This window comes from Muscardinus avellanarius, assembly GCF_963383645.1.
Source record: "Muscardinus avellanarius genome assembly, chromosome: 10".
NCBI lineage: Eukaryota > Metazoa > Chordata > Mammalia > Rodentia > Gliridae > Muscardinus > Muscardinus avellanarius.
The window spans coordinates 77,263,874-77,291,439 of record NC_137796.1 but is presented as its reverse complement, the minus strand read 5'-3'; the positions used below and the strand labels follow the sequence as shown (position 1 = coordinate 77,291,439).

At 52.6% G+C, this 27,566-nt stretch overlaps 2 protein-coding genes across 2 annotated transcripts; one reads left to right on the top strand and one right to left on the bottom strand.

The window, feature by feature from the left end:
- Positions 1–415: 415 nt before the first annotated feature.
- Positions 416–10,555, top strand: PDAP1 (PDGFA associated protein 1; the record flags this gene model as incomplete). Its single annotated transcript, XM_080703836.1, has 6 exons — positions 416–443; positions 2,911–3,002; positions 4,105–4,212; positions 6,505–6,626; positions 9,085–9,236; positions 10,497–10,555. The coding sequence occupies 6 exons, from the start codon at positions 416–418 to the stop codon at positions 10,553–10,555; spliced, it is 561 nt and encodes a 186-aa protein (XP_080559962.1).
- A 3,421-nt stretch (positions 10,556–13,976) lies between these two features.
- ARPC1B (actin related protein 2/3 complex subunit 1B) lies at positions 13,977–26,562 on the bottom strand. Its single transcript, XM_080703343.1, has 10 exons — positions 26,517–26,562; positions 19,673–19,749; positions 18,915–19,019; positions 18,288–18,510; positions 17,414–17,521; positions 16,256–16,462; positions 16,090–16,165; positions 15,020–15,225; positions 14,371–14,461; positions 13,977–14,076 (listed from the first exon to the last, which is right to left on the bottom strand). Exons 2-10 carry the CDS (start codon positions 19,734–19,736, stop codon positions 14,038–14,040), a joined length of 1,119 nt encoding a protein of 372 aa, XP_080559469.1. The 5' UTR covers positions 19,737–19,749; positions 26,517–26,562; the 3' UTR covers positions 13,977–14,037.
- Between the last annotated feature and the right edge of the window lie 1,004 nt (positions 26,563–27,566).

Sequence of the window (27,566 nt, the reverse complement as noted above, 5' to 3'; positions counted from 1 at the left end):
GTGGCCCGCGGGCCTGGCGGGGCGGCCTGGGGCGGGCTCCCGCTCCTCCCTCGGCCCCCGGCGCCTCGGAGCTCGGCGCAGACGGAGGCCTTCCGCGCCGGTTGAGAGCCAGGCCTGGGCCTCGACGCTCAGTTGTCCCGATGGGAAAACTGAGGTCTGTGGCGGTCTGGAATGTAGAGCGACTTCTTCGGGGTTCTGAGGCGACCCAGAAGCTCAGGGTCCTGGCCGGCGCGGAAAGCAGGCCTGGGCGCGCTTCTCCAGGCTTGGGGGTCCTGGAGTTTCATCCCTCATTCCGGCTGGCCAGGGACTGAGTCACCGCGTCCCGCGTGTGAGCCGGGCCTGCCGGGCTCGCGCGTAAAATGTGGGCCCTCTCGGACTCCAGCTCAGCCGGGCCGGCCTAATAAAACTTAGCGTGATGCGCTGCAGCCTGGAGGACCTGTTCGGTAGCCGCACAGTGTGCACCTTTGAGCCTGTCGCATAACCTGTGTCTCAGATCTGCCATTTGCAAATGGGAACAATGATTGTGTCTACCTCATAGTACCGATGAGACTTAAATCCATGTAGAGTGCTCAACACAGTGCCAGGCAATCGTATGGTGCCCAGTAAGCATCAGTTACTGTTTGTTGGGTTTTGCCATCTCTTGAACAAGGTTTATATGGCTCCCCAGTACATTGTAGCCCGTCTTCTAGGCTTCTTTTAGACTCCATACCTGCCTCCTTTGAATTCCAGCTCTATCACTGCCTGCCTCTGTGGCCACGAACAAGTTACTTAAAACCTCTTCTATCTTTTTGTCTTCATTTGGAATACTGGGGTAATAGTCTTACCTTGGAGAGTTGGGGATAGGAATCATAACATGTGGGAGCACTCAAAGTGTCTGGCTAGCTCTGGGCACGGAACAGCTGTTCAGTTAATATTGGTATCTCACATGTTGTGCTGGTTAATACATTGAGCCTACAGGAACATCTGCCTGGAGCTTTTTCAAACCTCAGTTACTTCCTGAGTCTACATCCAGGCGGCACAAAGCTGAATCTCTTTAATTGTAGCTCTTTGCATATTTATTCTGAGGCTGGGCGAGCCACATCTCTTGTGTTCCCTAGTCTCTTCATCTGTAAAAGGCAAGGGGGGAGGTTGCTGTATGAGCCTTTTCAGCTCCAGAATTTTGGCTCCAAGGTTGGAAGTTACAATTAGAAAAAAATTTTAATATGAATTCATGACTAAGTCACTTTTTTTTTTAGCATATGAAAAACAAACCTTTGCAGGCAAATAAGGTTTTCTTGTTTGGGTTAATTTGCTCAAAAAGCACAAGAAAATGTGAAGGTGTTAAAGGTATAAAATTCTCCGAAAGCAAAGCACCAACCCTTTAATTTATTATTTTGTAAAACATTTTAAAGTTTTCGAGTCTGATAAAAGCTAACAGTAGACCAAGCTAAGGTTAGTCAGTACTGACCAAGTATAGGGGATGAGAGCTGTAGTAACCACCTTTCTCACTAATGAATATTAAGAGGACTAGAAAGGGTGTTGATTTTTTTTTTTTTTAATGGCAGGCTTGTTCTCTCAACAATAGGCCTTTCATAAGTATAGACTTAGATACTCCTGGGAACCCAGGTAGTCATTAAAAATGGGTGGTGTGGACTGTAGCAGCCCAATTATGGCTCTGCAGCTGCTGTCTAGGAAATCAGAGGAGGCCAGTATCTTTTCTACTGTCTCTGGAGTCTGGAGCAACTCTGGCTGTCTAGTTACAGATTCTCTGCTCTCAATGAGGGTCCTTCTGGATGGGCCTCAGCTTCTAGAAGGTCCTCTGGGATGGAGCCCTCCACCCCCCCCCCCCCCGCCCCTGCATGCTCTGATACCAGCAAAAAGGATACCATCCTGCTATAAAACTGGCAGATGGCTTTAGCAGGGGTCAGGCCAGTGTTCTGGTTCAAGAGGCTTGAATATAGAATCATACTCTCAGATGAACTTTCATTGCTGTTCACATTTTTAACTCAGACTCTAGTCAGGCTTCTTCTGAACTTTAACTTTGTGTGCCATTTTAATTTCAAGCATAGTTTTTGCTGACATAGTTTGGGTTTTGTCCCCTTAAGTATTTTCTTTCCATCATACCGCTAAGATGAACATGAAGTATTTTATCATTTTTCTCCTGACATTTGCAGTAAATCACTAATGTGGCCAGTGGTGTTTCTGTCTTTGCTTTCCCACCAAGTACTATAATTAAAAAAGTAACAATCTCAAATATTTTTGTAGTGCTTATGTTGTGCCAAGTACCATTTCAAAAGCTTTCCATATGTTACTCTATCTTTATGACAGCCCTATAAGGTAGGGACACAGATGAGAAAACTCAGACTCTGAGAGGTTAAGTACCTGGCCAGAGTCATCTGGGAAGTGGTAGAGCTGAGACTTGAACTCAGGGGTTAGATTCCAAAATTCTTACTTTTCACTATTTTGCTGTGATCTTAAGACTCTGTCTATAAAAGACCAACAATGCCCTTTGTGCCATTAGTTTGTTCTGAGTCAAATGAGCCCATGGCTGTAACAGCATTGTGTGTTAAAGTCTTGTGGCAGTAGGGGCATTGATGTTACATGTTTGTTTATTTTGTTTTGCTTGCATCTGAGTCCACTGTGTTTAGATTTGGGGGAATCAGGAGATTTAGCCAGTCACTCTGTTCTGTGCACTGTCCCTTATTTCCTCTCCACAAGTCTTTTTTAGTGGCAACTTGGATCCAGCACACAGTTCAGTGCATCCTGTGGTCCTGAGTTGCTTTGTGTCCTCTTGAACACATGGGGTAGGGTTTGGGTGGTGCTTAGTTATGGTCAGGTCTGCAGCCTCTGATGATAGTGTCCCAAGCCTTTGGGCATCAGGGTAATTAAGGCAGCTGCTCTCTCTTTCCTAAACTGCTGATCTTTGTGCAGGGAGAAAGGGAGGCCACAAAGGCCGGGCAAGGCAGTATACAAGCCCTGAGGAAATCGACGCCCAGCTCCAGGCTGAAAAGCAAAAGGCCAGGGTGAGTACTTTCCTGTCCAGCCACCCAGTGGCTTTGGGGTGCTGCCTTGCCTCTTTGGCTCCCAGAGAGGCCAGGTAAGGACTACCATTCTCAAGGAGAAGCCAGTGTGTTGGTGGGGAGAGTAGTCAGAGTCCTGGAACAACGAACCACAGTTAGAGGGGGCCATCCTGTGACTTTGTTCATTTGTAACAGTTGCCTTAGTGGGTCTTTGTTCTCCTTCTGGGGGCTCTCCCTCCAGCAGCCTCTATCTGCAGCTTTAGTTCACAGCGGTACCCACTAGTCTATGATAGCCATGTAGGACTGCTTGCCAGATCTTCCCATACCTGGCTCCTGGCTTTGTTCAGCATTACCTCCTCTGTGGCTCTTGCTGGGGCTGCCCATCTGCTCTCCAGTCCAAGCCGACATAGTAGGTTCCACTCCTGTGGTCCTTCAGTACTTTGTTCAGCCCATTGCTGGTGTCTAGGTTCCCTGCCACACTGTAGATTCATGTCTGCATTAAAGACCCAAGGGAGCAAACACAGTCAGGCATCAGGAACTCCAAGAAGGAAGAGGCCACTTCTAGCAGGGGTTCTGGGAGGGCCTGGAAGATTTTATCAGAGTAATTTTTGGTGGGAAAGCAAGAAACATAGAAGCAGGCTGCCTGCCAGGCTGTAGTCTTGGGAAGCTGGTACAGTGGGGCAGTGTGCAGATAGGATAAAACCAAGGAACCTACCCAGGAAAGCCACTAGGATTTGGCAACTGCATGCTATAGGTGAGGCAGCTGAGCTGGACCATGGTTTTCAGCCACACTGCTGGCTCCTTTTGACCATGGGCGATTCATTCTACTAGGCTGCCCACAGTGGCTACAAAGGGGAGCAGGGCCTTTTGCGACTATGCAGGGGGCTTGCTGGACTGTGAGACTGGCTTCCAGGCCAAGGTGCCGACTCTGGCCCAGTCCCTCAACTTGGGGGCCAGAGATGCACAATAGGACTCTTGTCATCCTTGGTCCTGGCCTTCCAGAGGCTTCATGCCAAGGTTCACAGTTTGAGGATGGTGGTGGGGTTATGGTCTTGGGGATTTGTTTTGCATATTTGATTGTGCAGGTTGTCCCTTTCTGAAATAGGAAGAAGAGGAACAAGAAGAAGGTGGAGATGGGGCTGCAGGTGACCCGAAAAAGGAGAAGAAATCTCTAGATTCAGATGAGAGTGATGATGAAGATGATGACTACCAGGTACTGAGTCTGACAGGGGTTGAGACCTGAACTCATTCATTCAGCAGACATTTATTGAGTGCCATTCATTACCAGCTCCGACTGTAGATGCACACAAATTCCTTTCTCATAAGGGTTTACATTCTAAAGGGGAAATATAGATGATAAAAAGTAATAAGTGAATAGTATAAATTCAAGTAGTATTAAGTATTGTGAATAAAACAGACTATAATGCAAAGTACTTAGAATAGTATTGTGGTGATGTAGGACCTGAGATATGAAAATTGGTGTGCAGAACAAATGAGGCAACAAGATTAACAAGGGCAAAAGCCCTGGGGTAGGAATATGCTTGGTAAGTTCAAGGAACAGAAAGGAGCCTGTGGCACTGTGACTTAGAGGAAGGAGTGGATGGAGAAGAGAGGTTGGCAAGGACGACGTCTATGTAGCTAATCAAGAGAGTCAAGTTTCATTTCAGTATGGAGTGACCAGCTGGTAGAGGCCTTGAGGTGGGAGAGAGGTGACTAGGTTTGCTTTTATTTTTTGGTACTGGGAATTGAACCCAGTGGCACTCTACATTGGATCCTGAATGCTGGGATTACAAGCATGCGCCACCACGCCCGGCTTAGATTTACTTTTAATAGATGATTTTGGCTTTTCTGTAGAGAATGAATTGTATGATGTTAAGGGTGGAAGCAGAGAGATGGCAGCATTGTTCAGACAAGAAATTGTGTCTTTTGCTAGGGTGGTGGCAGCAGGAGTGGAGAAGAGTGGACAGATTCAGTCCATATTCGGGGGTGTTGAGGGAATGAGAAATCAAGGCTGTGTGTAGAATTAAGAGAAGGAGCAGGTTGGATGAGGGGTAAATCTCAATTTCTGACTTAGACCTATTATTTGCACTGCCTGGCATCTGAGTGGAGGTGTAAATAGAAAGATGGATTGGGTAGGCATGTGGAGTTCTGGAATGGTCCAGATTAGTTAGGATTTAGAACCTGTCTCCTTGCTCACTTGGTGAGAGAAGGTAGAATTTTTTTTTTTTTTTTTTTGGTGGTACTGGGGTTCCTGGAAACCCTTCTACCTCCAGACTACACTCCCAGACCTATTTTATACTTTTTAAATTTGGAAACAGGGTCTCTTAAGCCAGAGTGGCAGGCTTTGAACCTGCGCGATCCTCCTGTCTCTGCCTCCCAAGCGCGGGGATTACAAGCATGCACCACCATGACCGGCCATGTTTTTTTTTAATTGGTGTATATTGATTATATATAATTGTAGGTTTCATTGTGGCACATTCACATATGTATATAGTGTGAGAAAAGGTAGGATTGGCAGAACTTGAAACTGTGATCAAACCTGCTGGCAAACTTGTGTTCTCATTTCTTCCTGAACTTCTCCAGGGAGATGGGAGGTTCAGGCTTTGGGATTTTGGGCAGGCTTCTAAAATCTATAGTCTCTGATCCAGTGATCACATTTATTTTCAAATTGTATTTCCCATTCATCAGCCAAAATTGGTAGGGATTGGAATTAGCTATGAAAATACACATGACCAGAATACACATGATTTCCAGCATGTGCTTGTTGCAGGAAAAATTAGGCATGGGCCGTATGTGGTGATGCACACTTGTAATCCCAGTACTTGGGAGGCTGAGACAGGAGGGTTGTGGTTCACAGCCAGCCTCAGCTACTTAGTGAGGCCCTTTGTAACTCAGTGAGACCCTGTTTCAAAATAAAGAATAAAAAATAGGGTTGGGGGTGTGGCCCGAAGGTAGAATGCCCCTGGGTTTCATCCTCAGTACTGCCAAAAAAATAAAATAAAATAAAAATTAGGGCTGGGGTGTATCTCACCCCTGGGTTCAATCTTGCAAGAAAAAAGAAGCAGACATGGAATTCCATGGAAAACAGCTTCTGTAGGCTGAGCTTGAAGCAAGGAGTAGTGTTCCATGTTGGGAGCTTGTGAGTTGGGCCAAGGCTATCTTTTCATCTACTGTTTACACCTGGTTGACCTTGAACAAGTTATTGAACCTTGATCTGCCATTCTTTTGCCTCTGAAACTGGGATAATAGTTCCCCTTTGCAGGGGGGCTTGGCATGGTGTGGGCTCTTGTTGCGCACACTCATTTTCCTTGCCCCTACCAGTCTGGTGAAGGTACTCTGGAATGCTTTCTTCACTCTGAGACTTGGGCCAAGTATCCCATAGGCTGGAGGTGGAGCAAGAATTTGTCCCCATCAAGAGGGGCTCTGGAGAGATGGTGGGAGTTGGCTTTCAGGGGCTCTGCAGGATCTAAACTTCTTCAACAGCCAGCTTCTTGTCTTGTCCTAGCAAAAACGCAAAGGTGTGGAAGGGCTCATCGACATTGAGAACCCCAACCGGGTAGCACAGACAACCAAAAAGGTCACACAACTGGATCTGGATGGGCCAAAAGAGCTTTCGAGGAGAGAACGGTAATGTCTCCTGGGCAGGTCTTGTGTAATGTCTCCTGGGCAGGTCTTGTGACCTGAGCACACAAGGTCAGGGGATGGCCTGAGGGTTGCTAAGATGCCCATAGTAGGGCAGAGAGGTGCTTTATTTTCTTTATACTGTTTCATCCCATATCTCCCCACCCCCCAATTCTTTTTTTGTGTGTGTGTTTTTTCTTTTTTTGTGGTATTGGGGATGGTACCCAGGGGCATTCTACTTTTGAGCTACACCCCCAGCCCTATTTCTTTTTTTTTTTCTTCTTTTCTTTATTTTGTAACAGGTCTCACTGAGTTGCAAAGGCTTCACTAAGTAGCTGAGGCTAGCCGCAAACTGCGATTCTCCTATTTCAACCTCTCAAATGCTGGGATTACAAATGTGTGTCACCACGCCTGGAACCCCACCCCAAATTCTCAAAAAATAAAATAATAAAGCCGGGAATGGTGGCACACTCCTGTAATCACAGTACTTGGGAGGTTGAGACAGAAGGATTGCAGGTTCAAGGACAGCCTCAGCAAGTAGTGAGACTCTCATCAACCTAAGAAGACTGTTTCAAAATAAAGAATAGGGCTGGGGGTATATCTTGGAGGTAGCATCTACCTGGGTTCAATTCCCAGTATCAATAAATTAATGAATAATAAGCACTTTTTCACTAAAAATACATAGTACCAGGGAAAACAATACCAGATTCAGACCTGTACATGGCACTTGAAGTAACAGCCCAGGGGTACCAGGCTACCCTTCAGTTTCTTCCTCCGGAGTACTCTGCCCTGGAGAGAATTTCCTTCTCTGGCTTCATCTCATCATTCCTAGCCTTCATCCATCTATGTTGCTGTAGCCTTTGAGATTGGGAGCTGCTTCCTAGATGTCAGCTCAGCCCCGTGCAGAGAGGTACTACTCAGCTCAGCAGCTGCCCTGACCTGGATCCCATATGGAAATGGAGCTGCTAATACCTTCCTTAAGAGTCGAGTGGCCGGGTGTGGTGGCGCATGCTTGTATTCCCTGCGCTTGGGAGGCAGAGACAGGAGGATTGCACAGGTTTGAAGCCAGCCTCCGCTGGCTTAAAAGACCCTGTTTCCAAATAAAAAATATAAAATAGGTCTGGGAGTGTAGCCCAGAGATTGTGTGAGCTGGGCATGGTGGCTCATGCTTGTAATCCCAGCATTTGGGAGGCTGAGACAGGAGGATCACAGTTTGAGGACAGCCTCATCTACTACTTAGGCCCTTTGCAACACAATGAGACCCTGTTTCAAAATAAAGAATAAAAAGTCAGGCTGGGGGTGTAGCTTGGAGGTAAAATGCCCCTTGGTTTCATCCTCAGTGCTGCAAAAAAAAAAAAAAAAAAAAAGAGTTGGGTGAATAAGTACTGAGGTTCCTGGCATATGGTCAATCCTTGATGAGAAGTGTCCTGACTTAACTGGCTGGCTGTCCCTCCTTTCCTCTTTTTTCTCTTTTTCCTCTGGTGCAAGGGGGGGGGGGCAAAGCCAGGATGTCATGTATGCTAAGCAGGTGCTCTGCCATTGATCTGTGTTCCCCGCCTGAGTGTCCTGACTTTTGGGGGCCACCAGATGACTTTGGGGGCCTTTAAAGAGGTTGAAAACTGCTGGAGAAAGTAGCCCTGGCTTCTTGCTGCTAGAATCTCACTCCTGTGCAGATCCAGGATGGCTGAGAAGCATGTCTGGAAACTGCAGGAAGGCTCATAAGCTTGGGTGTGATTGGAGGCTGCAGAGGACTCTCCCTGTCTCCCTACCCCTCTGGTAGCTTTCTTCTTGTGATTGACTCCTTAGAAACACAGAAGCTGCCAGGTTCTGTCACTTCACTGCTGAACCACCACAACCTTGGTGGGCCGTGGTCTCACCAGTACACAGGGCATTCTGCCCTTGCCGCCCTGCCTGTAGGGTTGCAGAGGTGAGAACCGTAAAGGCCAGCACGCTGCCTGGCACTTGGCCTTCACCGAGGGGCCCTGCAGAGCTTTGGGGTGTTGTCATGGTGGCCTGAGATTGGATGTGTCTCTCTTCCTGTGGCCCCTACTCCCTACCTTGTGCTCCTTGGTCTGCTTATTTCTCTGTTCCTTCTAGAACATGGTTTTCAGTATCTTTCATTTTTACAACACACAGTTGACTTGGTATGGGTTCCTTGTTCTCACTGGCCACCAGACTCTAGTCATGACGCTGTCGGGCATTCTCCTGTGTCTCTGCAGCCAGACTTTGTCCCCTCTTATGTCAAGACTTTCTCACAGGTGTTTGCCATCTGAGCCCGTTCCTTCTGTTTGCTTGTTTGCTAAGTGTCGAAGACAGGGCAGTGGAGCCAGGGCCCCTCCCTCAGCTGGAGTGCCCTCTTCTACCCGGGCCCTAACACTGAATACACAGCCTTTATTCTGGCTCCTATGTCTTAGCTATCGGTAGCAGGGAACATGTCCCTTGTAACACTATTTTATTCAAACAGAGAAGAAATTGAGAAGCAGAAAGCAAAGGAGCGCTACATGAAAATGCATTTAGCTGGGAAGACAGAGCAGGCCAAGGCTGACCTTGCTCGGCTGGCGATCATCCGGAAACAGCGAGAAGAGGCAGCAAGGAAGAAAGAAGAGGAGAGAAAAGGTAAGTCATGGACTGTTGGTGCCAGGCTGGCTGCGGACCCTGGTTCTGGGCAAGCCATCAAACCTTGCACTTGTGCCCTTGTCAGTGAGGTGGGGAGGGGGTGAGGAGGGATGGCCACTTGATCAGGTCATTCAGAGGAGGTGCACTCAACGTGAGCAGATGGAGAGGGATGCACCTGCCCATCCCCTAAGGTGCTGGAGGGCCCAGCTGCATTGAGTCAAATGTGGGATGGACTCTGTAGAGCACTGCCCAGGATAGAGCTGTCACTGCCCCCAAGAGCAGGAGGCCTCAGAGCGGTGGGACAGGCCTTTGAGTTAGAAGGTCCCACTAAAGTCTCTGGTGCTTTGTGAAGCCAAAAGAGTTGCCTGTAGTCACCACTGCCCATCTGAGGGGCTTGGGGGGGGGGTAGTCACGCAACAGATTCAGGTGTTCCTCCTCATGTGCTCTCCTTCCAGGTGGCCAGAGGTGGTCAGGGCTCCTATAGGCACAGGTTGCTGTGGGGGTCAGTCTGGTTCATAGGAGTATTTTACTTGTAACCTTTCATTTCCAGGGGGTAGGGTGGGGGATGAGAGGCCAGGTGTGGTAGCATACCCTAGGAACCTCAGTCCTTGGGAGTCTGAGACACAAGGATCACAGGTTTCAAGGCCAGCCTCAGCAATTTAGGGAAACCCTGTTTCAAAATATAAAGGCCTGGGGGTATAGTTTGGAGATAGAATGCTTCTGGGTTCTATCCCTAGTACCTCAAAATAGACAAGTAAATAAAAAAAGGAAGCTGAGGCCTAAGTGGGTGATCAGTTGTCCAGGGATGTTGTCACCCACTTTGGAGATCCAGTTGTCCTGACTGCTGACTCCACTTGCTTCACAAACCCCAAAAGGAAAGGACTTCATGTGTAACTGTGTAAATGTTGCTGATTTGAGATTTTAGACTTCAGAACCATGAGAGAGGTTGGAATTAGAGGGTTTTGCGGGGGATGTGGGGAGAAGTCTCCAGTTGGCCACTGGCTGCCTGTTCGTGGGTCTTGGTAGAAGGAGCAGCTTTTGATAAAGTGCTGGCTGCAAACATGGAATGTCTGGGCACCTGGTCTTGTCTTAGCAGAAATCCTCTCGTAGGGGGTGTCAGCCTGGGCCCTGGCTGAGCCAGTTGGACTAAATGCTTTTTCTGAGGCCTCTCAGACCTAACGTTCTGTGATTCTGGGGGGTGGGGTGGGTGGGGTGGTATTATTTTGTTCTGATTCCTTTCTTTCCCTCTCAACCTTTTAGCAAAAGATGATGCGACTTTGTCAGGAAAACGAATGCAGTCGCTCTCCCTGAATAAGTAAGCTCGGCCTGTGGGAAGAGATGCCAGGGAACTGGGCTATGCTGCCAGGACCTCTGCTGTGTCTCGCCTACCCTGTGCCCTGGCGCCGCTGCAGCAGCCCCTCACGGCCAGGAGTCCCCACAGCCTGGGACCTCCTCTTCATCTTGGCACAGAAATCGTTTGGGGTGATGTGGGGGGGCTGGGGGAGGGGGCAGCTGCTATCTTTGAGACAGAAAGATGCAGGACAGCATTTCATATGTAACCATTTGAATGTTTTTGCTGTTTTTAGGATTCAGAACCCTGGTTGGGGGAGGAGGGTACCTGGGGGGAAGGGTAAGAAGAGCTTCTGTTTGTCTGGTAGATTGCACGTAAAGTGGGTGGTTGGTCATGCCCGGGGGCAGCTGCTGACAAGTTTGGGACAACCAGCCTCAGTCTGGGTTGCTTGGGTGCTCACTCAGAGAGAGGCTGTCACCTGGGAGGCTGTGACCCTGGATCCCTGAGGGTCATGGCTTGTCCCTGGCCAGTCCCCTCCAACTGATGCCTCCTCTCTACTCTTCCCTGCCTCATCCCTGCCCACCTGGCCAGGGTTAGTGGCCATTTTTAGCCCTTCCCATTGATCATTTCAAGAAACCTCTGTTTATTGTGCAGCACCCAGGCAAAACATGCTCCACAAATTCAACTTGTATATTTGGCAGATTAAACTTGACATTATCGTAATCTTGTTTTGCAATTTGTCTTTAAGCTCCTCTGCCAGAGCCATTTTACACATGGCATTACTCTCAGGCAGGTGCACCGACATTGTTCAGGGCACACAGAAAACACACCCTGAGGCTGTGCAAGCAGGGTGCAGGGACTGGACCCCAGGTCAGCAGAGAGAGAGCTCTCACCACCGTAGGCTGAAGCAGAACCAAGCCTCCCTCTGCTGCCCCCTGGTGGTGACAGCATGATGTGGAAGAAGCCTCCCAAAAGCTGATGGCTACCACTCACGCAAAGTTACCCCTTCTTTACCCTTGTCATTGTGTGTGGGATCTGGCAGTGGGGAAACTGGGGCTTAAGCGCTGGCAAGTGAGCTGCCTGTAGATTTGGTGAAGGGTAACCCCACACCCTACCTGTCCTGCCCCTGCCCCATCTGTTTAAGAACAATTGCATCCTCTGCATGGTCCCAAGAGCTGGTGGGTCTTTTGATGTGATGGGTGCCAAGTGGCTTGTGATCTGCCTGAGGTCAGGCAGAATGATTTAACAGAGATAGCACTGAGCCTCTAACTCCCAGCACTTCTACCATGTGCCCCTGGGCCTGGCCATGTTGGAGGTCAGTTGAGAGCCCCTGGGGAGATCCACAGCTTGCCCTAGCTTCCCACAAGCCCTGGCCCCTGAGGAACAAGAATTACCTCAGAGATCTTGCCAGTGCTCCTCCCCCTTCCCTGAGGCCATGTAGCAGCTGCCCACATTCAAGGCCTTCCAGCAAGATGGATGAGCTGACTGGTAAGGTGTACTGGTCCATTGTGGGCCCTGGAGGCGTGGTGGTGATGAAGTGGGAACCCTCCAGGAATCTGGAGGAGGTCTGTGTGCATGGCTAGCCTGGAGAGGCTGTGTGTTACAGGTTTCCCCTGGTCAGAATGCCTTGTGGGAAGCCAGAGACAAGGACTTCCACGGTGTCTGCATACATGGGTGCATGTGGACGAGAATTCCTGTGGAAGCATTTGTCTTGTGGCTTCCACTTCAGCAGGTGTCCCTGTTGTCGGGCTCTTTTTTTTTTTTTTTTTTTTTTTTTTGTACTGGGGATTGGACCCAAGGCACTCTACCTCTGAGTTATGCTCCCAGCCCTTTAAATTTTTTTTTTTCTTGAAAACAGAGTTTAAGTGCTGTAGCTGGCCTCAAATCTGTGATTCTCTTGTCTTAGCCTCCCAAATTACTGGGATTACAGGCATGCATCACCATGCAACACTCCCCCCCCCTCCGTGTGTGTGTGTGTGTGTGTGTGTGTGTGTGTGTGTGTGTGTGTGTGTTCTGGGGATTGAGCCCAGGGTCATTCTACCTCTGATCTACATCCCTAGCTCTATTTTTCCTTTTTTTGTGGTACTGAGGTTTGAACCCAGGGGCATTCTACCTCCAAGCTGAGCCCCCAGCCTGGTTTTCTTATTTGGAAACAGGGTCTCACTAGGTTGCTGAGGCTGGCTTTGAATCTGTGATCCTCCTGCCTCAGTTTCCCAAATACCGAGATTACAAGCATTTGCCACCACACCCAGCTCAAACCTGTCATTGTTAAGCCAACACATGCCCCTCTGAGGCTGCATGTCTGAGAATGGCCAGCAGAGTCCTGCAGAGGCCTGAAATCAAACAAGAGTGCTTCTTGATACTTTTATAGTAGGGGAGAAGCATGCTGCTTAGGACTGGAGAGAAGGAAGAACATTGGATATTGCTGGGTCCCACATCTACATATCTGAGCAAAGCCACCAAAGGTATGTAAATGCCTCTCTGCCCTTCAGTGTGGGCTGGACTGATGGTTGGGGAGAGGTCTTAAAAAATAAGCATTTAAAGCCAGTTTTGGTGGCGCACACTTGTAATCCCTGTGCTTGGGAGGCCGGAGACAGGAGGATCGCGCAGGTTCGAAGCCAGCGAGGCTGGCTTAAGAGACCCTGTTTTCAAATTTAAAAATATATATATATAAAATAGGTCTGGGAGTGTAACCTGGAGGTAGAAGGGTTTCCAGGAACCCCAATACCACCAAAAAAAAAAAAAAAAAAATCATTTAAGCCGGGCGTAGTGGCACACCCTTGTAGTCCCAGCCTTCGGGAGGCTGAGACTGGGGGATCATGGTTCGTGGACAGCCTCAGCTACTTAGGCCCTCTGCAACTTAGTGGGACCATGTTTCAAAATAAAGAATAAAAAATAGGGCAGGGGATGTAGCTCAGAGGTCAAATGCCCCTGGGTTCCATCCCCAAACCCGCCAAAAAAAAAAAAAAAAGCATTTATCAAAAATCAACTGCCTATCTCATAATGGAGAAATCAAATTTCATTAAGGCCCAGAGCCAGCTTGGAATATGCAACCCCTTTGTCTATGAATCTGATTACTGAGTGAGTGACATGAAAGTTGCTTGATTCTGGCTAGACTGTAGGGGCAAAGTTTGGGAATGGTCCTCTTTGGTGTAAAGATCAATTTTACTGGCAAGCAGTTTATGCCCTTACAAAATCCAATTTCTCCCTCCAAACACACAGGCAAACATGTCCACAACTATAGTTTTATTATCTCAACATTCTGAAGCAGTTCATGACCAGCATTGTGCTTTGGTGGTATTTTTTTTACAGTAAATGAAAGCATTTCTTTAAGAAAAGGCACATGTTCCTTGAATAGGTAAGAAAAGCTCCCCACCCACGCCCTCCCTTCTGAGGGAGCAGCTCCTATGGGGCCCATACTGGTACCCTAGAAGCATTCAGCAAAGCCTCCCTCGGCCCCTCACTGCCCCTTTTCCCAGCCGCTGGGATGGGTACAGCATTCCTCACAGGTCATTTGATCTTGAGATCCTTCAAGGCTGACTCCAAGCTCTACAAGAAGGTGGGATGGACTGGTTCTTAGCTGTTCTGCAGACATCCCATGCCTTCACACCCATCTCAGCCCCAGCACAGAGACCAGAACCTGGTCTTTGGAGGATGGCAGACCTGGGCTTGAACCCCAGCCAAGGGGCTTGCAGGCCCCGAGGTCAAGGAGCTGCTCCCACCCCAGTACCCATGCAGCACCCTCATGTGGGAGTGAAGGGTGGGTCCTTCAGGGCAAGAGAGAACAGAGGGGAAGGTCAACCCCAGGGGGCTGGCAGGAAGCTGGGGTGCAGCGAGCCTCACCTTCACATCCCAGATGCTCATGCCGCCATCCATGCCTGTCGTGCAGAACTGTGAGCACTTGGCCTTGCCCCCACTGAGCACGGAGATCTGACTGTAAGGAGGACAGGGAGTTTAGGGTCACAGTCTGCCCATCAGGAGCTCCTGTAAGACGTACAAAGATGGAATGTGCCCAGCAAGGCAGGCTGGGAGGGGGACATGGCCTGGGAAGAAGAGTTTGGGGTAGTCCAAGCAAGTGGAGCCAGTCACTCGAGGTCTGGGGAATGCACGAAGTGCTAGCAGCAGCTGGGACAGGGAAAAAGAAATGGGGTTGGGAAGACGTGGGCTGGTTCTAAAGAACCTCCATCGTGTTGTGACAGTGTTCCGCCTAAGGCAGCCACGGGCCCCAGCTAGCTGAGGGGCTCTGTCAGAAAGTTGACTCCTCCCTGCCGGTGGGGTGGACCCCTGGGATTGGCAGCTTTGGGGTTTTAGAGGTCTTTCCCTTCCTAGCTCTTAGGGAGCTGTAGCAGGACCCTCAGGTTCTAGAGATAGGACTGGCCACAAGGATTCTACAGGGTCACTGCCTGGCCACTCCAGAGACACCACCCAGCTGTGTAAAAATGCAACCGGGGCCAGCTGTCAGATGCCCTTCCCACAGCAGGCCGGCCCTCACCTGACGCTGTTCTTGTGCAGCGAGTCCAGCCCGGCGCCCGTGCCCACGCTGCCCTCGGAGCTCGCCTTCTTGTCCAGGTTCTGGAATCGCTCACGGGCTGTCAAGCCACGCTGCGAGCTCTGCTTCGGCACATCCAGCCGCCCGCCGAAGCTCAGAGTCCCTGAAGCACTGTCGTAGGTAAACAGTACCGGGAAGCAGTCGTGGCCCTGCAGAAGGGCAGGGGTGCCACTGGAATGCCTGCTAGGCCAGACTGCACTCCCATTCTCTGCACTAGGAGCTGAGACCAGAGGGGAGGTGCCACACTGGGGGGCATCTAGTGGCCCCAAGGCCAGTTAGTGGCTTTGATGGAGCTACTGCTACCAGGAGATCCATGCCCCAGCTCAGGGATGAGGATGCAGCCTCAATCCCAGGTATATCAACTGGGGATGGATATGGGGTGAGGGCTGTCCCCTCCCTCCCCCAGCAAGGCCAGTATCTAGCTGAGGCTTGTCTGGGACTCTTCAGGGAGATAATATTCTCTGGGGGAGGCCCTGTAGCTGGATGCTCCTCTAGAAAAGAAAGTAGGCCTGATCTGCCTCTGGCACCCCCACATTATGTTTGCAGAAGGGTGAAAGGGGACCAAGAGAGCAGTGCCCTTTCTGGACACCTGGTAAACCTGCCCTCCCCACCTCTACACATACACCCTTTGAGTTAAGAGTGGCTCTGTCATTGGAATTGGGTAGTAAAATGTAAGTAGAAATGTTAGGATCCAGGGTATGATTCTATACTTCCCTCTCATCCTTAAGGCAGCTGGGAAGCATACTGGAGACCAAGCCTCCATCAGGGCCCACTTACACTGGATATAAAATTTAAGCAAAAATAAATGTTTGCTGTATTAAACTACGGCAAATTAGTTTTGTTAACGGCAGCATAACCCCACCTATTCTGCCCAATGTAGATATGTGGATGAAAAGATGTAAGGAAAGAAAGGAGGGAAAGGAAGAAGTGGGGCAAGGGAGAGAGAGGTAGGAAGGGGTAAAGAGTGGAGAGTTGCTGCTACTAGCCCCCGCCACCCCAGCCAGAGTGCTTACCGCTGCCACCAAACTGTTCTCAGTGATGAAGGTGACCGCCAGCAGCGGCAGCGTTTCTGAGGCCAGGGTTGCAACACTGAGGAAGGGAAAGAGGTTGGCCACACCGCCCTCTCCTGCTGTGCCTTGGCTGCTCCCCAGCCTAGCCCAGCCCAGCCGGGGTACTCACGCCATCTTCTTGTCAGCATCAGCCAGGCACACGGTGCTGTCGTGGCTGACCCAGGCCACACGGCTCCCACTAGCTGAGAAGCAGACACCATGCACCCAGCCACAGCTACTGCTGGACTCAAACATCAGCTCACCAAAGGGCATCTTGGAACCCCACGGTGTGGGGGCTGGCCGCTCCTCCACCTCCTTGATGTAGGCGGAGAAGATCCTGCCAGGACAAGCACAGAGGAGAGCAGAGGAGAGGAGAGGGAGGGAGAGTGAGGGGTGTGTGTGTGTGTGTGTGTGTGTCTTCCACACCAGGCCAATAAAGCAGCTTCCCCCACCACCAGAGCACCAAGTTAGGAGCCCGTAAGTTCTAGACCTTGCTCTGCAAGGCCTGGTCCTCGTGTATAACAGGTCTCGGTCTCAGTGACCCCTCTGTGCAATAAGGTGGGGCCAAGCGTCCCCCCGCTGAGCACCCCATGAATTCCCAGAGCCCCAGAAGACCTAACTTGAGAGCCGACCATCTGCGACTGGCATGGCCCCAAGAGCAGCTGGTCCCCATCATGCTGGGCACTCCACGGCCAGCCCTGGGATGCCTCTCCCCTCCTCTCCTGCTTTGGGCCTTAATCCAACCATGCTGGCCCCACCCTCCCACCACTTTACTCCCCTAACATTAACCTCTAGATCCACCTGCAGCTCCAGGCCCCTCTGCCCAGGGCCTCAGAAGTGGCTCCTGGTGCCTGCTGTTTCCCAACTGGGGACTCAGACATGGGGGAAGCTGTCTGCCTGGGGCTGCAAGGAACTGGGGCTGAGTGGCCCAGGGAGATCCAGGTGCTCAAGTGAGAAACAATGGCGACTGGAGACTCTTACATTCCAGACCTTAAGATAACGAAGCCAGGACTGCTCCAGCTTCTCAGTCATTCCTGCCTCAGTATGAATAAGCACACCCACTCACTCCCCTTGAGACAGAAGGCAGGGCGTTATCAGGGTGGAGGCGGAAGAGGAGGGCTTCAGAAGACTGCTGACACTTGGGGTGGGTATAGACAGGACACGGTGATTCTCCCCCATAGCGAGCCCTCACAGCTGTCCCACTGAGGTCACCCACTGGGAACACACAGCCCTGGAGCTGGTCCAGGAGTGCTCCCCACCAGCCTCCCCTCGTGGCTGCCCACCTCACCTGCACTTGAAGTCGCAGGAGCCGGCGGCCAGGAGCACATTGTTGGGGTGCCAGTCCAGGCTGAGGACGGTGGAGCGGATGGGCTTCTTGATGTGCTTGCACACCCACCTGGACATGTGGCCAGAGGGGCGAGGGGGTCAGGCAGAGGGGCACTCAGAGCTGTCCCCTGGGGACTGAAGGGAGCTGTGCTGGGCCCCCCTGGGGTGGGAGCTCTATGCCTTGCCTCCTTTATTGATTTTGTGGTACTGGAGATTGAACCCAGAGGAATTCTAATTTCAAGCTACACCCCCAGCCCTGTTTTATTTTTTATTTTGAAACAGGGTCTAAGTTGCGGAGGGCCTCACTATGTAGCTGCAGCTGACTGCCAACCTGCGATCCTCCTGTCTCAGCCTCCCAAGTACTGGGATTACAAGCATGTGCCACCATGCCCGGCACCTTGTCTCCTTTAAGCCTCCCAGAGTCATCTGTCCCAGACTCAGGCCGTACTCCCTCCTGGCCCCTGCAGTCTGATAGGCTAGGCCTCCAGGGCAAGTGACTGCCACAGGGTCTTACTCTGCTCATCTGTAAGTGGGGTGGATGACAGACCCAGTCCACAGGAAGTCAGTGCCCGAGTGGGAGCAGGGATTAGCGTGGTCCCCGGAGTGCCCTGGCATGGTCTATGTCCTCCTTATCAGGTTGAAGTGGTGGGACCCCCTGGGGACTCTGCAGCATCCCCCTGCCTCATCGATGACTCCCAGAGAGACAGACTTCCTGGGGCCACAACGTGAGCAGGGGTCCCGACATGTGAACCCGTGCTTTCTGGGACACTTCAGTACTGCCCCTAGGTCTGCAGGCTCATCCCTCCCAGCCCCGCTGGCCCTCCCCAGGCACGCACCAGTCATTCTCCTGTTCAAAATAGCAGATGGAGATGACTCGGGAGCCACTGCCCACAGCGAACTTGTTCTCGTTGGGTGCCCAGCGCACGCAGCGGGCGGCGCGGTTGATGCGCAGAATGACGAGCGTGGGCTTCCACGTGCGGCCCTTCAGTGTCCACACGTAGGCGTTGCGGTCCGTGCCACACGTCACGATGCGGTTACTCTCAGGGGCCCAGTCGATGCCTGTGGCGGGTGGGATGGAGGGACCATGAAGAGGGTATAGCTCTGCAGTAAAGCCACAATTCGGAAGGAGGCCACCTCTGCCTGGCAGGCATGCTTTTTGCCCAGATTCAATGCTGTTTGGAGGACCGGGGTCTCTACTGGAGTGTATTAGAGCGGGTGGCAGCGCTCCCAAGCTTGAGGGCAAAGGCAAGACAGAGAAAAACTGCTTGGTAATGCTGAGCTGCTGATCAAGGCTCTTCTGAAGCCCACAGCTCCTTTATAATTTAAGCCAGTTTCAATCATAGTCCTGTTGTTAGCAACCCGGACTCTCCTACCTAATACAGTGAATGAAGGGATGGCCCCAGCCGCCCCGCCCTGCTCCCCTGCCTCCTTCCAGGACCACGGTCCCAGCAGGCCTGGCCCACCTGTCACCTGCCCGTTGTGCTCCTTGAGCTCGTGGACCTTGGTCCACTTGGCCCCACTCTTCTCATAGATGTGCACCTCGTGGTTGTTGGGGCAGATGGCAATCTCTGCAGGGGAGATGAAAGGGCTTCAGGGAAGGGGAGGAGGACATCTGCCCCGCACCGGTGTCCATGACCCCTCACCAGGAACACCCTTCAGGCTCTCCTCTGAAGCCCCAGGTCCTGCTGGGCCCCAACCACACCCAGCACCTGCCCCCACGGTCCACAGCAGCGTCATGACCTGGGGCCGCTCCCCGGCCACTGCTCTGCTCTCACCCCTCTTCCCCCTCAGGTCCAGCCAGGGTCTCCGGCTGCTCCCAGGCGCCCATGCCTGCCCCTCCCTGGGCTTCCATCTGGCTGCTTCCCTCACCCTCTTTGGGTCTCTGCAAATGTCACCTCTTCCGAAAGGTCCTTTTGGACATCTTTTTTAAAACAGTCCCTCTGCCTCCATGGCCTTCCCCTCAGCTTCTGTTATTCTTGATGGCTTCCTCTACCACCCACCACCGCAGCCTGCCACCTGCACTTCCTGAGTGCCCCCAGCCCCCTTACAGCAGAACCCAGAGCAGGGGCCAGTCTGCACCGCCTCTCCACCTGCCCCGCCTTCGGCCGGCCTGCCTGACACCCGGCTTGCTCCTTCCTCCAGGAGCACCCAGGCTGTGGGCTCCAGGAGTCCGGGGCCTACCCCCCACCAACGCGAGGCTGTCCAGGCAGCAGGCACTCACGGGTGCGGTCCTTGTTCCAGGCATGGCAACTGATGGGCTCCACCAGGAAGCTGTGGTAGGCCATGGCCACTTAGCTCCTGCACCCAAGAGAAGAGAAGAGAATCCAAGTGGGTCCTGCCACGGCCCAAAGAGCAGTCCTCAGCTGACCCCCTGGGCTCCGCACCAGGAAGGGCCCCTGGGTTCAGAGGGGCAGCAGTTTGCAGGGAAGGGCGGCAGGGCTACCCTGGCCTCCGGATAGGCCTGGCACGCGGCTTTCCCTCCTGGAGCCTGTTTCTCTCCTCATACGACAGCAGGCATTACAGGATGGCTCTGTGGCCCCAGGGAGCAAAGGGTGGGATGGGTGGGGGAGGGAGATGGGCTGCAGATGAAGATGCGCCCCCGAGCAGGGTCTTAACCCTGCGAGAGGCAGGCCCGTCACTTGTCAGCTGGCCTCAGTTTCCTCATAGATTGGCTCCCCACCTCCACTGACAAGGAAGGGGTCAAGACGAAACGTAGCCATCCTGTAACCAGCCAGCACAGCAGGCTGGCCCTCCACACCTGGGGCTCTGGTCTACTCCCACTGCGAGGGTGGCAGGGCAGGGCAGAGGCAGACACGCCCTGCACCTGCTCTGGGAGGAGGCGCAGGCTCCTGGGTGGTCTGGCCATGGAGAGGAAAGGGGTACTGGAGACAGCGGGGTGCCTGGAGGAGGGAGGGGGCAAGCACAGCCCTTGAGATCAGCTCCTGCATGGCCAGGTCAGTACAGCCTGGCAGAGGGCAGCCAGCTCCCGCCAGCTGTCCCCAGCCTCCCTGCCAAGGAGCTCCAGCAGAGCCCTCCTGGCTTGAAGGGTGGGGGCATGCCACCATCTCCCTGCTGCCCTGCAGTTATGGGTCCCCCCATTGCTCTTCCCCACCTCCCGCTTTTGCCCACGTGGCTCTCTCTTCTAGCCAGAATGTCTTCCAGGTCGGTCCCATCCACACCTGCCGGCTAGCCTTGCTCTGCTGGCCAAAGCCCACTCCTGTCCTATTTTGCAAAGACATATCCACCCAGAAAGACCCAAGGAGAACGTCACTTCCCCAAAGGCATGATGCTCTGCCGGCCTCCTGGACTCAGCCTCCCATAGTAGTGGGGGCCTGGGCGTGAAGGAGCCCTGCGGCACTGCTGGCCAGCATCACTCGCTTCTCAGAACATGCTTCCTGACGGGCGTGGCAGCCACGCTTGTAATCCCAGTGTTTGGGAGGCTGAGACAGGAGGATCGCGGTTCTTGGACAGCTCGGCTACTTAGTGAGGCCCTTTGCAGTTCAGTGAGACCCTGTTTCAAAATAAAGAATAAAAAATCGGGCTGAAAGTGTAGCTTGGAGGTAGAATGCCCCTGGGTTCTATCCCCAGTACCGCAAAAAAAAAGAAAAAAAAAGAATCCTGCCTCCGCCCCTAGATGTTGAGAGGGTAAATAAAAATAAAGTAAGATGATATGCCACACCTGGCACTTCATGGGTGTTCAAGAAATGGCCACTCTTGCTCAGTAATAGATATGATGGCATCCAGCCTCGGTTTATCCAATTTTACTTTTTTTGTGTGCTATGGATAGAACCCAGGGACATTCTACCTCTCAGCTACACCCCCAGACCATTTTATGTTTTTATTTTGAAATAGGGTATAAGTTGTTGAGGGTCTTGCTAAATTGTGGAGGCTAGCCTCAAACCCACCATCCTCCTGTCTCAGTCTCCCAAAATAATAGGTGTGCACTACCTCGCCTGGCTTTTTCCATTTAAGAGTCAATCCCAAACCAGGCCAGAGGCTGATCCCGGGGCCTGTGGGCACCCTGCTACCTCAGCGCCGGCACTAGCAATTCCTGGGCCTGCAGATGTGCTCCCCACAGATGCCCACGTTCCCCGCTCTTGCCCTCACTGCTGCCATTCGTCTGAGATACGTGGCACAAAGCGCCCCTGCCTCGGCTTACCGCCTGCCCGCCCAGGTGCAAGGCATCTGCTTCTATGTACAGCAGGGCACTCTGGAAGGTTCCTGGGGTAGAATAACACACACACACACACACACACACATGCAAGTGCAAAAGTTGTAAGTTTGTGTGCGTGTGTGTGTTGGGGGACTGTACCCATTTCCCCCATGCCTAGAATAAAGCCTCAAGTGGATTCGTGGTGAACACAGGCTGAGAAAGAGGACAAGGGAGCGCACACACGTGTGCATACACACACGGCTCAGGTCACACATGCACTCTGCTTCCCACATATGCAAGCACTGTTTGCACACATGCAGGGACACTGTGCCCGCAGCACCCTTGGCATGCGCGTTCCACCTCACACAGAGCGCGCACCCTGCTGCCACCACAGCTGCCTCCCCAGCCTCCCTCCCCTTCTGTGGCTTCTTCTTTTTTCTTCTGTGGTACTGGGCTTTGAACTCAGGGTTATTCTACCTCTGAGCTATATCACCAGCCCTATTTTATTTTTTATTTTGAAACAGGATCTCACTAAATTACTGAGTTGCCGAAGCTGGTCGTGAACCTGCAATCCTACTGTCTCAGCCTCCCAAGTCCTGGAATTACAGGCATGGTCATGGACTCTCAGTCCTATTTGTGTAAGGCACAGGCCCTGAAGGCAACACCGGAGCCCTGAGCCAGGTCAGCAGGCCTGAGTGCTCCCAGGGTGGCCCAGGGCTGAGCGAGGAGGAAGGTTCTGACCACACTACCAGCCAATTACACTTTAGCATGAATTCAGACAGAACTAACACCTTAGAGGGGCAGGGGAGAGGGGTGAAGGGGGTGGGAGAGAAGACTCACTTCCCCCTTTTTGTTACTTCTGCAAAGCAACTGAAACCAGCAGGGCCCAGGCAGTGACTCCCCAACCCCTTCATCTTCCAAATGAGGAAGCAGAGGCCCAAGAAGGGCGAGTCCTTAGGGCTCTGGGCCTCTCTGCTTGGGGCCCATGGGGCTGGCCCACGGTCAGACCCAGGAAGCAGCGTCACAGCCTACCCCCCCTCGTGCTTCAGGAATTTTGGCCTTATCATTCCCAGGAAAACCTCCATCCTACCAAAGTGGGTGTGTGCGGTGCCTGCCCACTGCTTGCCAACCCCCCTGCTGCAGAGCTCAGGAGGAAAGTATGGCTGGGGCAGCTTCGCCTAGTGTGCTGACATCAGGCCTCTGCTCTGGTTCCCTGGTTCCCGGTGGAGGAAAGGCATGGGGGAGGGGAGACTACTATCCACTTCCCTGTGCTGGGGGCGGAATTCAGCTCCTCCCATCCACCTGACCTGTGGCCCTGTGAACCCGCCTGACTCAAGCCTCTCTGTCCACTGAGGAGTAAGAGAAGGGCCCCTGGAGGTGAAGGACACTGGGACTGCATGCACCCTGCAAGTGGGTGAGGCAGGGCGGGGGAGCGTGGGTCAAACCCCTTCCACAGTCCACCTGCCAGCCAGGCTGGAAAGCCCTACTTCCAGGAGTACTTACCCCACAAGTGCCCTGTACCAGCAAAGACAAGTGGTCTCAGCCAAGTGTGGTGGCGCACCCCTGTAATCTCTGTATGTGGGAGGCTGAGAATGTATGATTACAGGTTCAAGGCCAGCCTCAGCAATTTAGGGACACCCTCAGGAATTTAGCGAGACCCATTTCAAAATTTTAAAAATAAAATAAAAGGATAGGTTATAGCTCAGAGGTAGAATGCCCCTGGGTTCAATCCTAGTACAAAAAAAAAAAAAAAAAAAAAAAGACAGGTCTTGGGTTCCATCCATCCCCAGCATTGTAAAACAAGCAAACAAAAATACTGCCTAAAAGACAAAGGCCAACCGTAATGGGGCATGCCTGTAATCCAGTACTTGGGAGGCTGAGACAGGAGGACCACAAGTTTGAGGACAGCCTCAGTACATAGAGAGACTCCCATCAACCTAGAGAGACCCTGTTTCAAAATAGCACAAAATAAAATAAAATAAAATACACCAGTGCTTATACTGGGCACTCTGTTGCACAGGCAGCACTCAAATTTCTGGGCTAGATCCTCCCTCCTCAGCCTCTGAAGTACTGGGACTTACAGGTACGCAGTGAAAAAACCTTTTTCTTATTATATTCTGTAGCTGAACAGAAAAGCTCTGGGAGGGCAGTGGTCTTCATCTGTTCATACATGTTTCCTGAGCACTGATTAGGGTGTCTGCCTGCACATGGTAGGAGCTCCATAAATAATTCTTTTTTTTTTTTTTTTTGGTGGTACTGGGGTTCCTGGAAGCCCTTCCAGCTCCGGGCTACACTCCCAGACCTATTTTTTACATTTTTATTTGGAAACAGGGTCTCCTAAGCCAGAGCACGCGGCTGGCTTCGAACCTGCGCGATCCTCCTGTCTGCCTCCCGAGCACGGAGATTACAAGCGTGCGTCACCATGCCCGACTATAAATAATTCTTAAATGTAGCTGAATGAATCGATCAGATCCTTTTCCTGATGTCTGTCTTCGGGGATAAGGACTATGCTGTATTACTTCAGCTACACATGCACATACGTGATCCTTAAGAATTTACAGCCTAGGCTCTGAGGCTGGGTATGGTGGCACACACCCGTAATCCCGGTACTTTGGAGGTTGAGACAGGAGGATCTCAAGTTAGAGGACAGCCTCAGTAATTTAGTGGGACTCTCAGCAACTTAGCGAGACCCTGTTTCCAAATGAAATATGAAATATGAAATATGAAATAAAGCCGGGCGTGGTGGCGCGCACTTGCAAACCCAGTACTTGGGAGGCTGAGACAGGAGGATCGCACAGGTTCGAAGCCAGCCTCAGCTACTTAGTGAGGCTCTCAGCAACTTAGTGAGACCCTGTTTCCAAATGAAATATGAAATAGGTCTGGGAGTATAGCCCAGAGGTAGAAGACGCCTGGGTTCCATCTCCAGCATAAATATAAATATATATATATAAAAAAAACAGTTATAAATATATATATAACAGTTATAAATATATCCAGTTATAAATATATATATAACAGGACTGGATGTACAGTTCTGAGGTAAAACATCACTGGGTTCACACCAAGCAGAGGGTGGAATATATGTTCTAATTTTTCTCCTAATGGTGTTAATTGTTGGAAACGCTTAGAAACTTCCACCTTGGAGGGCCCTTTCCGTGGATACAGGAGGGAAGGATGCAGCTTCCCTTGCAAGGTAAGACTATGTGTGTGTGTGTGTGGGGGGGTACTCTTCCAGGTCTAGTCTCAGTGCTCCTTTCCTGAAGTGCTGGATTTAAATTCTGGTTTCTCCATCCTGGTGGAGTGTCCTCAGCCAAGTTTCTTCCATTATCTTTATTATCCAGAAAAGGCTGAGGCCAGATGGGGTGCAGGCTTGTAGGTCCTTTCTTGCCTGGCTTTGGTGGGCTTCCCGAAATCCATTGGTTTGGCCGTATTTGAGGCTAAAGTAAGCAGGAGTTGCCTGCAGCAAGGACCTTGGCTCTAGAGGCAATCCAGGAAGTCCCCGCCCAGCTCAGGCACTTGGAGGGAACTGCCAGCAAGCCATTTTGCAAGGGTGCAAAGCGGTTACTCAACTTCCTGTTGTGGGTAGGAGCCTGGGTGGTGAGCAGCCCTTGCTACCCCCAATCCCTCCTCCGGGCCTCAGCTCTTGAAGTCTTACAAACAGGCAAAGTCAAGAAACACAGATTAAAACAATCACAAGGCACCCCAAAGCACCAATTAAAATAATCAAAACAAAACCCCAAAACACATAAAACTCAGTGCTGGCAGGACTGTAGAGAAATCCTCTTATTCCTTGTTAATTGGTTGGGTCTTTCTAAAGAGCAGTGTGATAACTCTCAATGTGTCAAGAACAAACAGAGCAGAGTAACATTCACAGGAACTGAAAAACTGTTGACAATCTTGGCCACGTACATCCATTTTGGTACTAAGAAAACAGCCACCGACTTTTTCTTTTAAAGCAAGATATCCATTTAAAACCCTCTTTACATCAGTGTCAGGGTGAGACTACAAAGATAAAAAGAGTGAATTGTGATATTGGCTTGTTGGGGGCTGGGAGTGTAGCTCAGGGGAGCACTTGTCTAGCCTGTGGGAAGACCTGGGTTTCTTCCCCAGCACCACAAAAGACAAAACCAAAACAAGGGGAAAAAACAACCCACGGTGGGATGCTATTTAGCAATTAGGAAAAAACCCATCAATGGACTCTGTCCAAAGCCGTGGGTAAGAAACTAACTTCACTGGCGTGGTCAGAGAGAGCCTTTAGTTTGCCCAGGACTTGCACACACACCTTCTCTTTCAGCCCTGAAGCCAGCCTGAGAATAGTTTTTTTTCCCTTCTTCATTTTGTACAGGAGGAAAGAGGCTCAGACAACAGCACTGCTCCCCTCCAAGTCACCCAGCGCCTCAGTGGCACCGCGTGAGCTCCCCACGCCAAATCCCAAGGTCAGGTCCACCTGGGCGGCCTGCTGGCACTTGGCGCACGGCCAAGGGTCACACTTTCTCGCATTTAAGCCTCAAAATCTGAAAAGTTCCCATTTTCCGGATAAGGAAAGTTGAGGCCCACAGAGGTCAGGCGGCTCGCCAGGCAGCGAAGGATAGAGCTGGCCGTGGGCCCCAGCCCGGATGCTCGCCTCGGGGCTGCACCGCCGCGGGGCGGGCGCCGGTCCCGGGCCGAGGCCGGAGGGGGGGGGCGCCGGTCGGCTCGCCGCGACCCCCGCGGGCTCAGACCCCGGCCCGACCCGGACGGCGGCGGCGCCAGCTCAGCTCCCGGCCGCGCCCAAAGGCGGGAGGATGGAGGGGAAGCGGCCGGGGCGCCGCCCGGGGCTGCGGGCGGCCGGGGCCCCAGGTCGGCCGCCGGGAGGGACCCCGCGCCCCCGCCCGCGGGGCCGCCCCCCACCCCGGGCCCCAGCGCCCCTCACCTCCGGGCCGCGGACTCTGGGCAGTCGACGCGCCTCGCCGGCTCTGCGCCCCGCGGGCTCCGCGGACACTTCCTCGTGGGCGTGGCCGGGGCGTGGCCGGGGGCGTGGCCGAGCCGCCCACCCCGGGCTCCGGCTGCAGGACCCGCCTCGCGTGGGCCCCAGACGCGCCCGGCCGTGTCCTGCTTCCTAGGAGGGGAAACTGAGGCAGGCAGCGCGGCCTGAGCAGCGGGGGCCCCCGCCAGGCGAGTGCCCGGCGCGTCCACCGCGGGCCCGGCTCCCACTCGAGGTGACCGCGCAACTCAGCGAATCTGCAGGCCCCGCGGGTGTAGACGGCACGGGTGCGGCCCGGCCCCGCCCTCCTCATCCTCTGAGCCCTCGCTATAAACCTGGGGTGAAGGCTCCGGGCAGAGAAGTCACTGACCAACTCTCTCTCCCGACCCCCGCCCGGGACGTCCTGCCCTTCGGCTCCTCCAGTCTCCCCGGGTCCTTCCAGGGGGTGGCCTCGCAGCCCAGGTGGGGTCCGGGTGGTCCCCAGACGTCTTTCAGTCCGGACCTGGGCCTCATCGATGGAGATGTGGCGGGATGAAGGCTGCGCTCTGGAAGCTGGCTCACCAAAGCCGGCCCGGGGTGGGGGCTTCACGCCCTCGGGTGGCCACACCCTCATCCGCCCGAGTCTTGGAGCCCTGACCCGTGTTCTTTCGGCCTAGAACGACCCCTCCCTCCCCCCACCCTCCACGCCTCGAGTTCCTCCTGCAGGACGTGGCCAAATGTCTTCGAGGTTACTTTGCCCCTGTCCTCCCCCACTAAGCGCTGGTCGCCTAGACTCCCAACACCATCCCAGGTCACCATTTCCTGTTTCCATTTACACCAGACGCAGCTCTTGCCCTGAGGGGCAGCTGGGAGGATTGGACTTGTCCACACAAGCCCCACGGTCCCTGCTGATGAACTTTAGCTAAGATTTCCATGAGGCGACCCCTCCTGGCACTGAGATGTGGAGGGGTCCCTCATCTTGCCGCTCCTGCAGGCTTCTTCAAATAGCCTTGGCAAAAA

Coding starts and splice junctions, on each gene's coding strand:
- ARPC1B (XM_080703343.1), bottom strand. CDS start 19,736: ATGGCCTACCACAGCTTCCTGGTGGAGCCCATCAGTTGCCATGCCTGG. Junction 18,511..18,914: donor GCACAACGGGCAGGTGACAG/GTGGGCCAGGCC, acceptor CACCCGCCACAG/GCATCGACTGGGCCCCTGAG. Junction 14,077..14,370: donor TGAGCATCTGGGATGTGAAG/GTGAGGCTCGCT, acceptor ACCTTCTTGTAG/AGCTTGGAGTCAGCCTTGAA.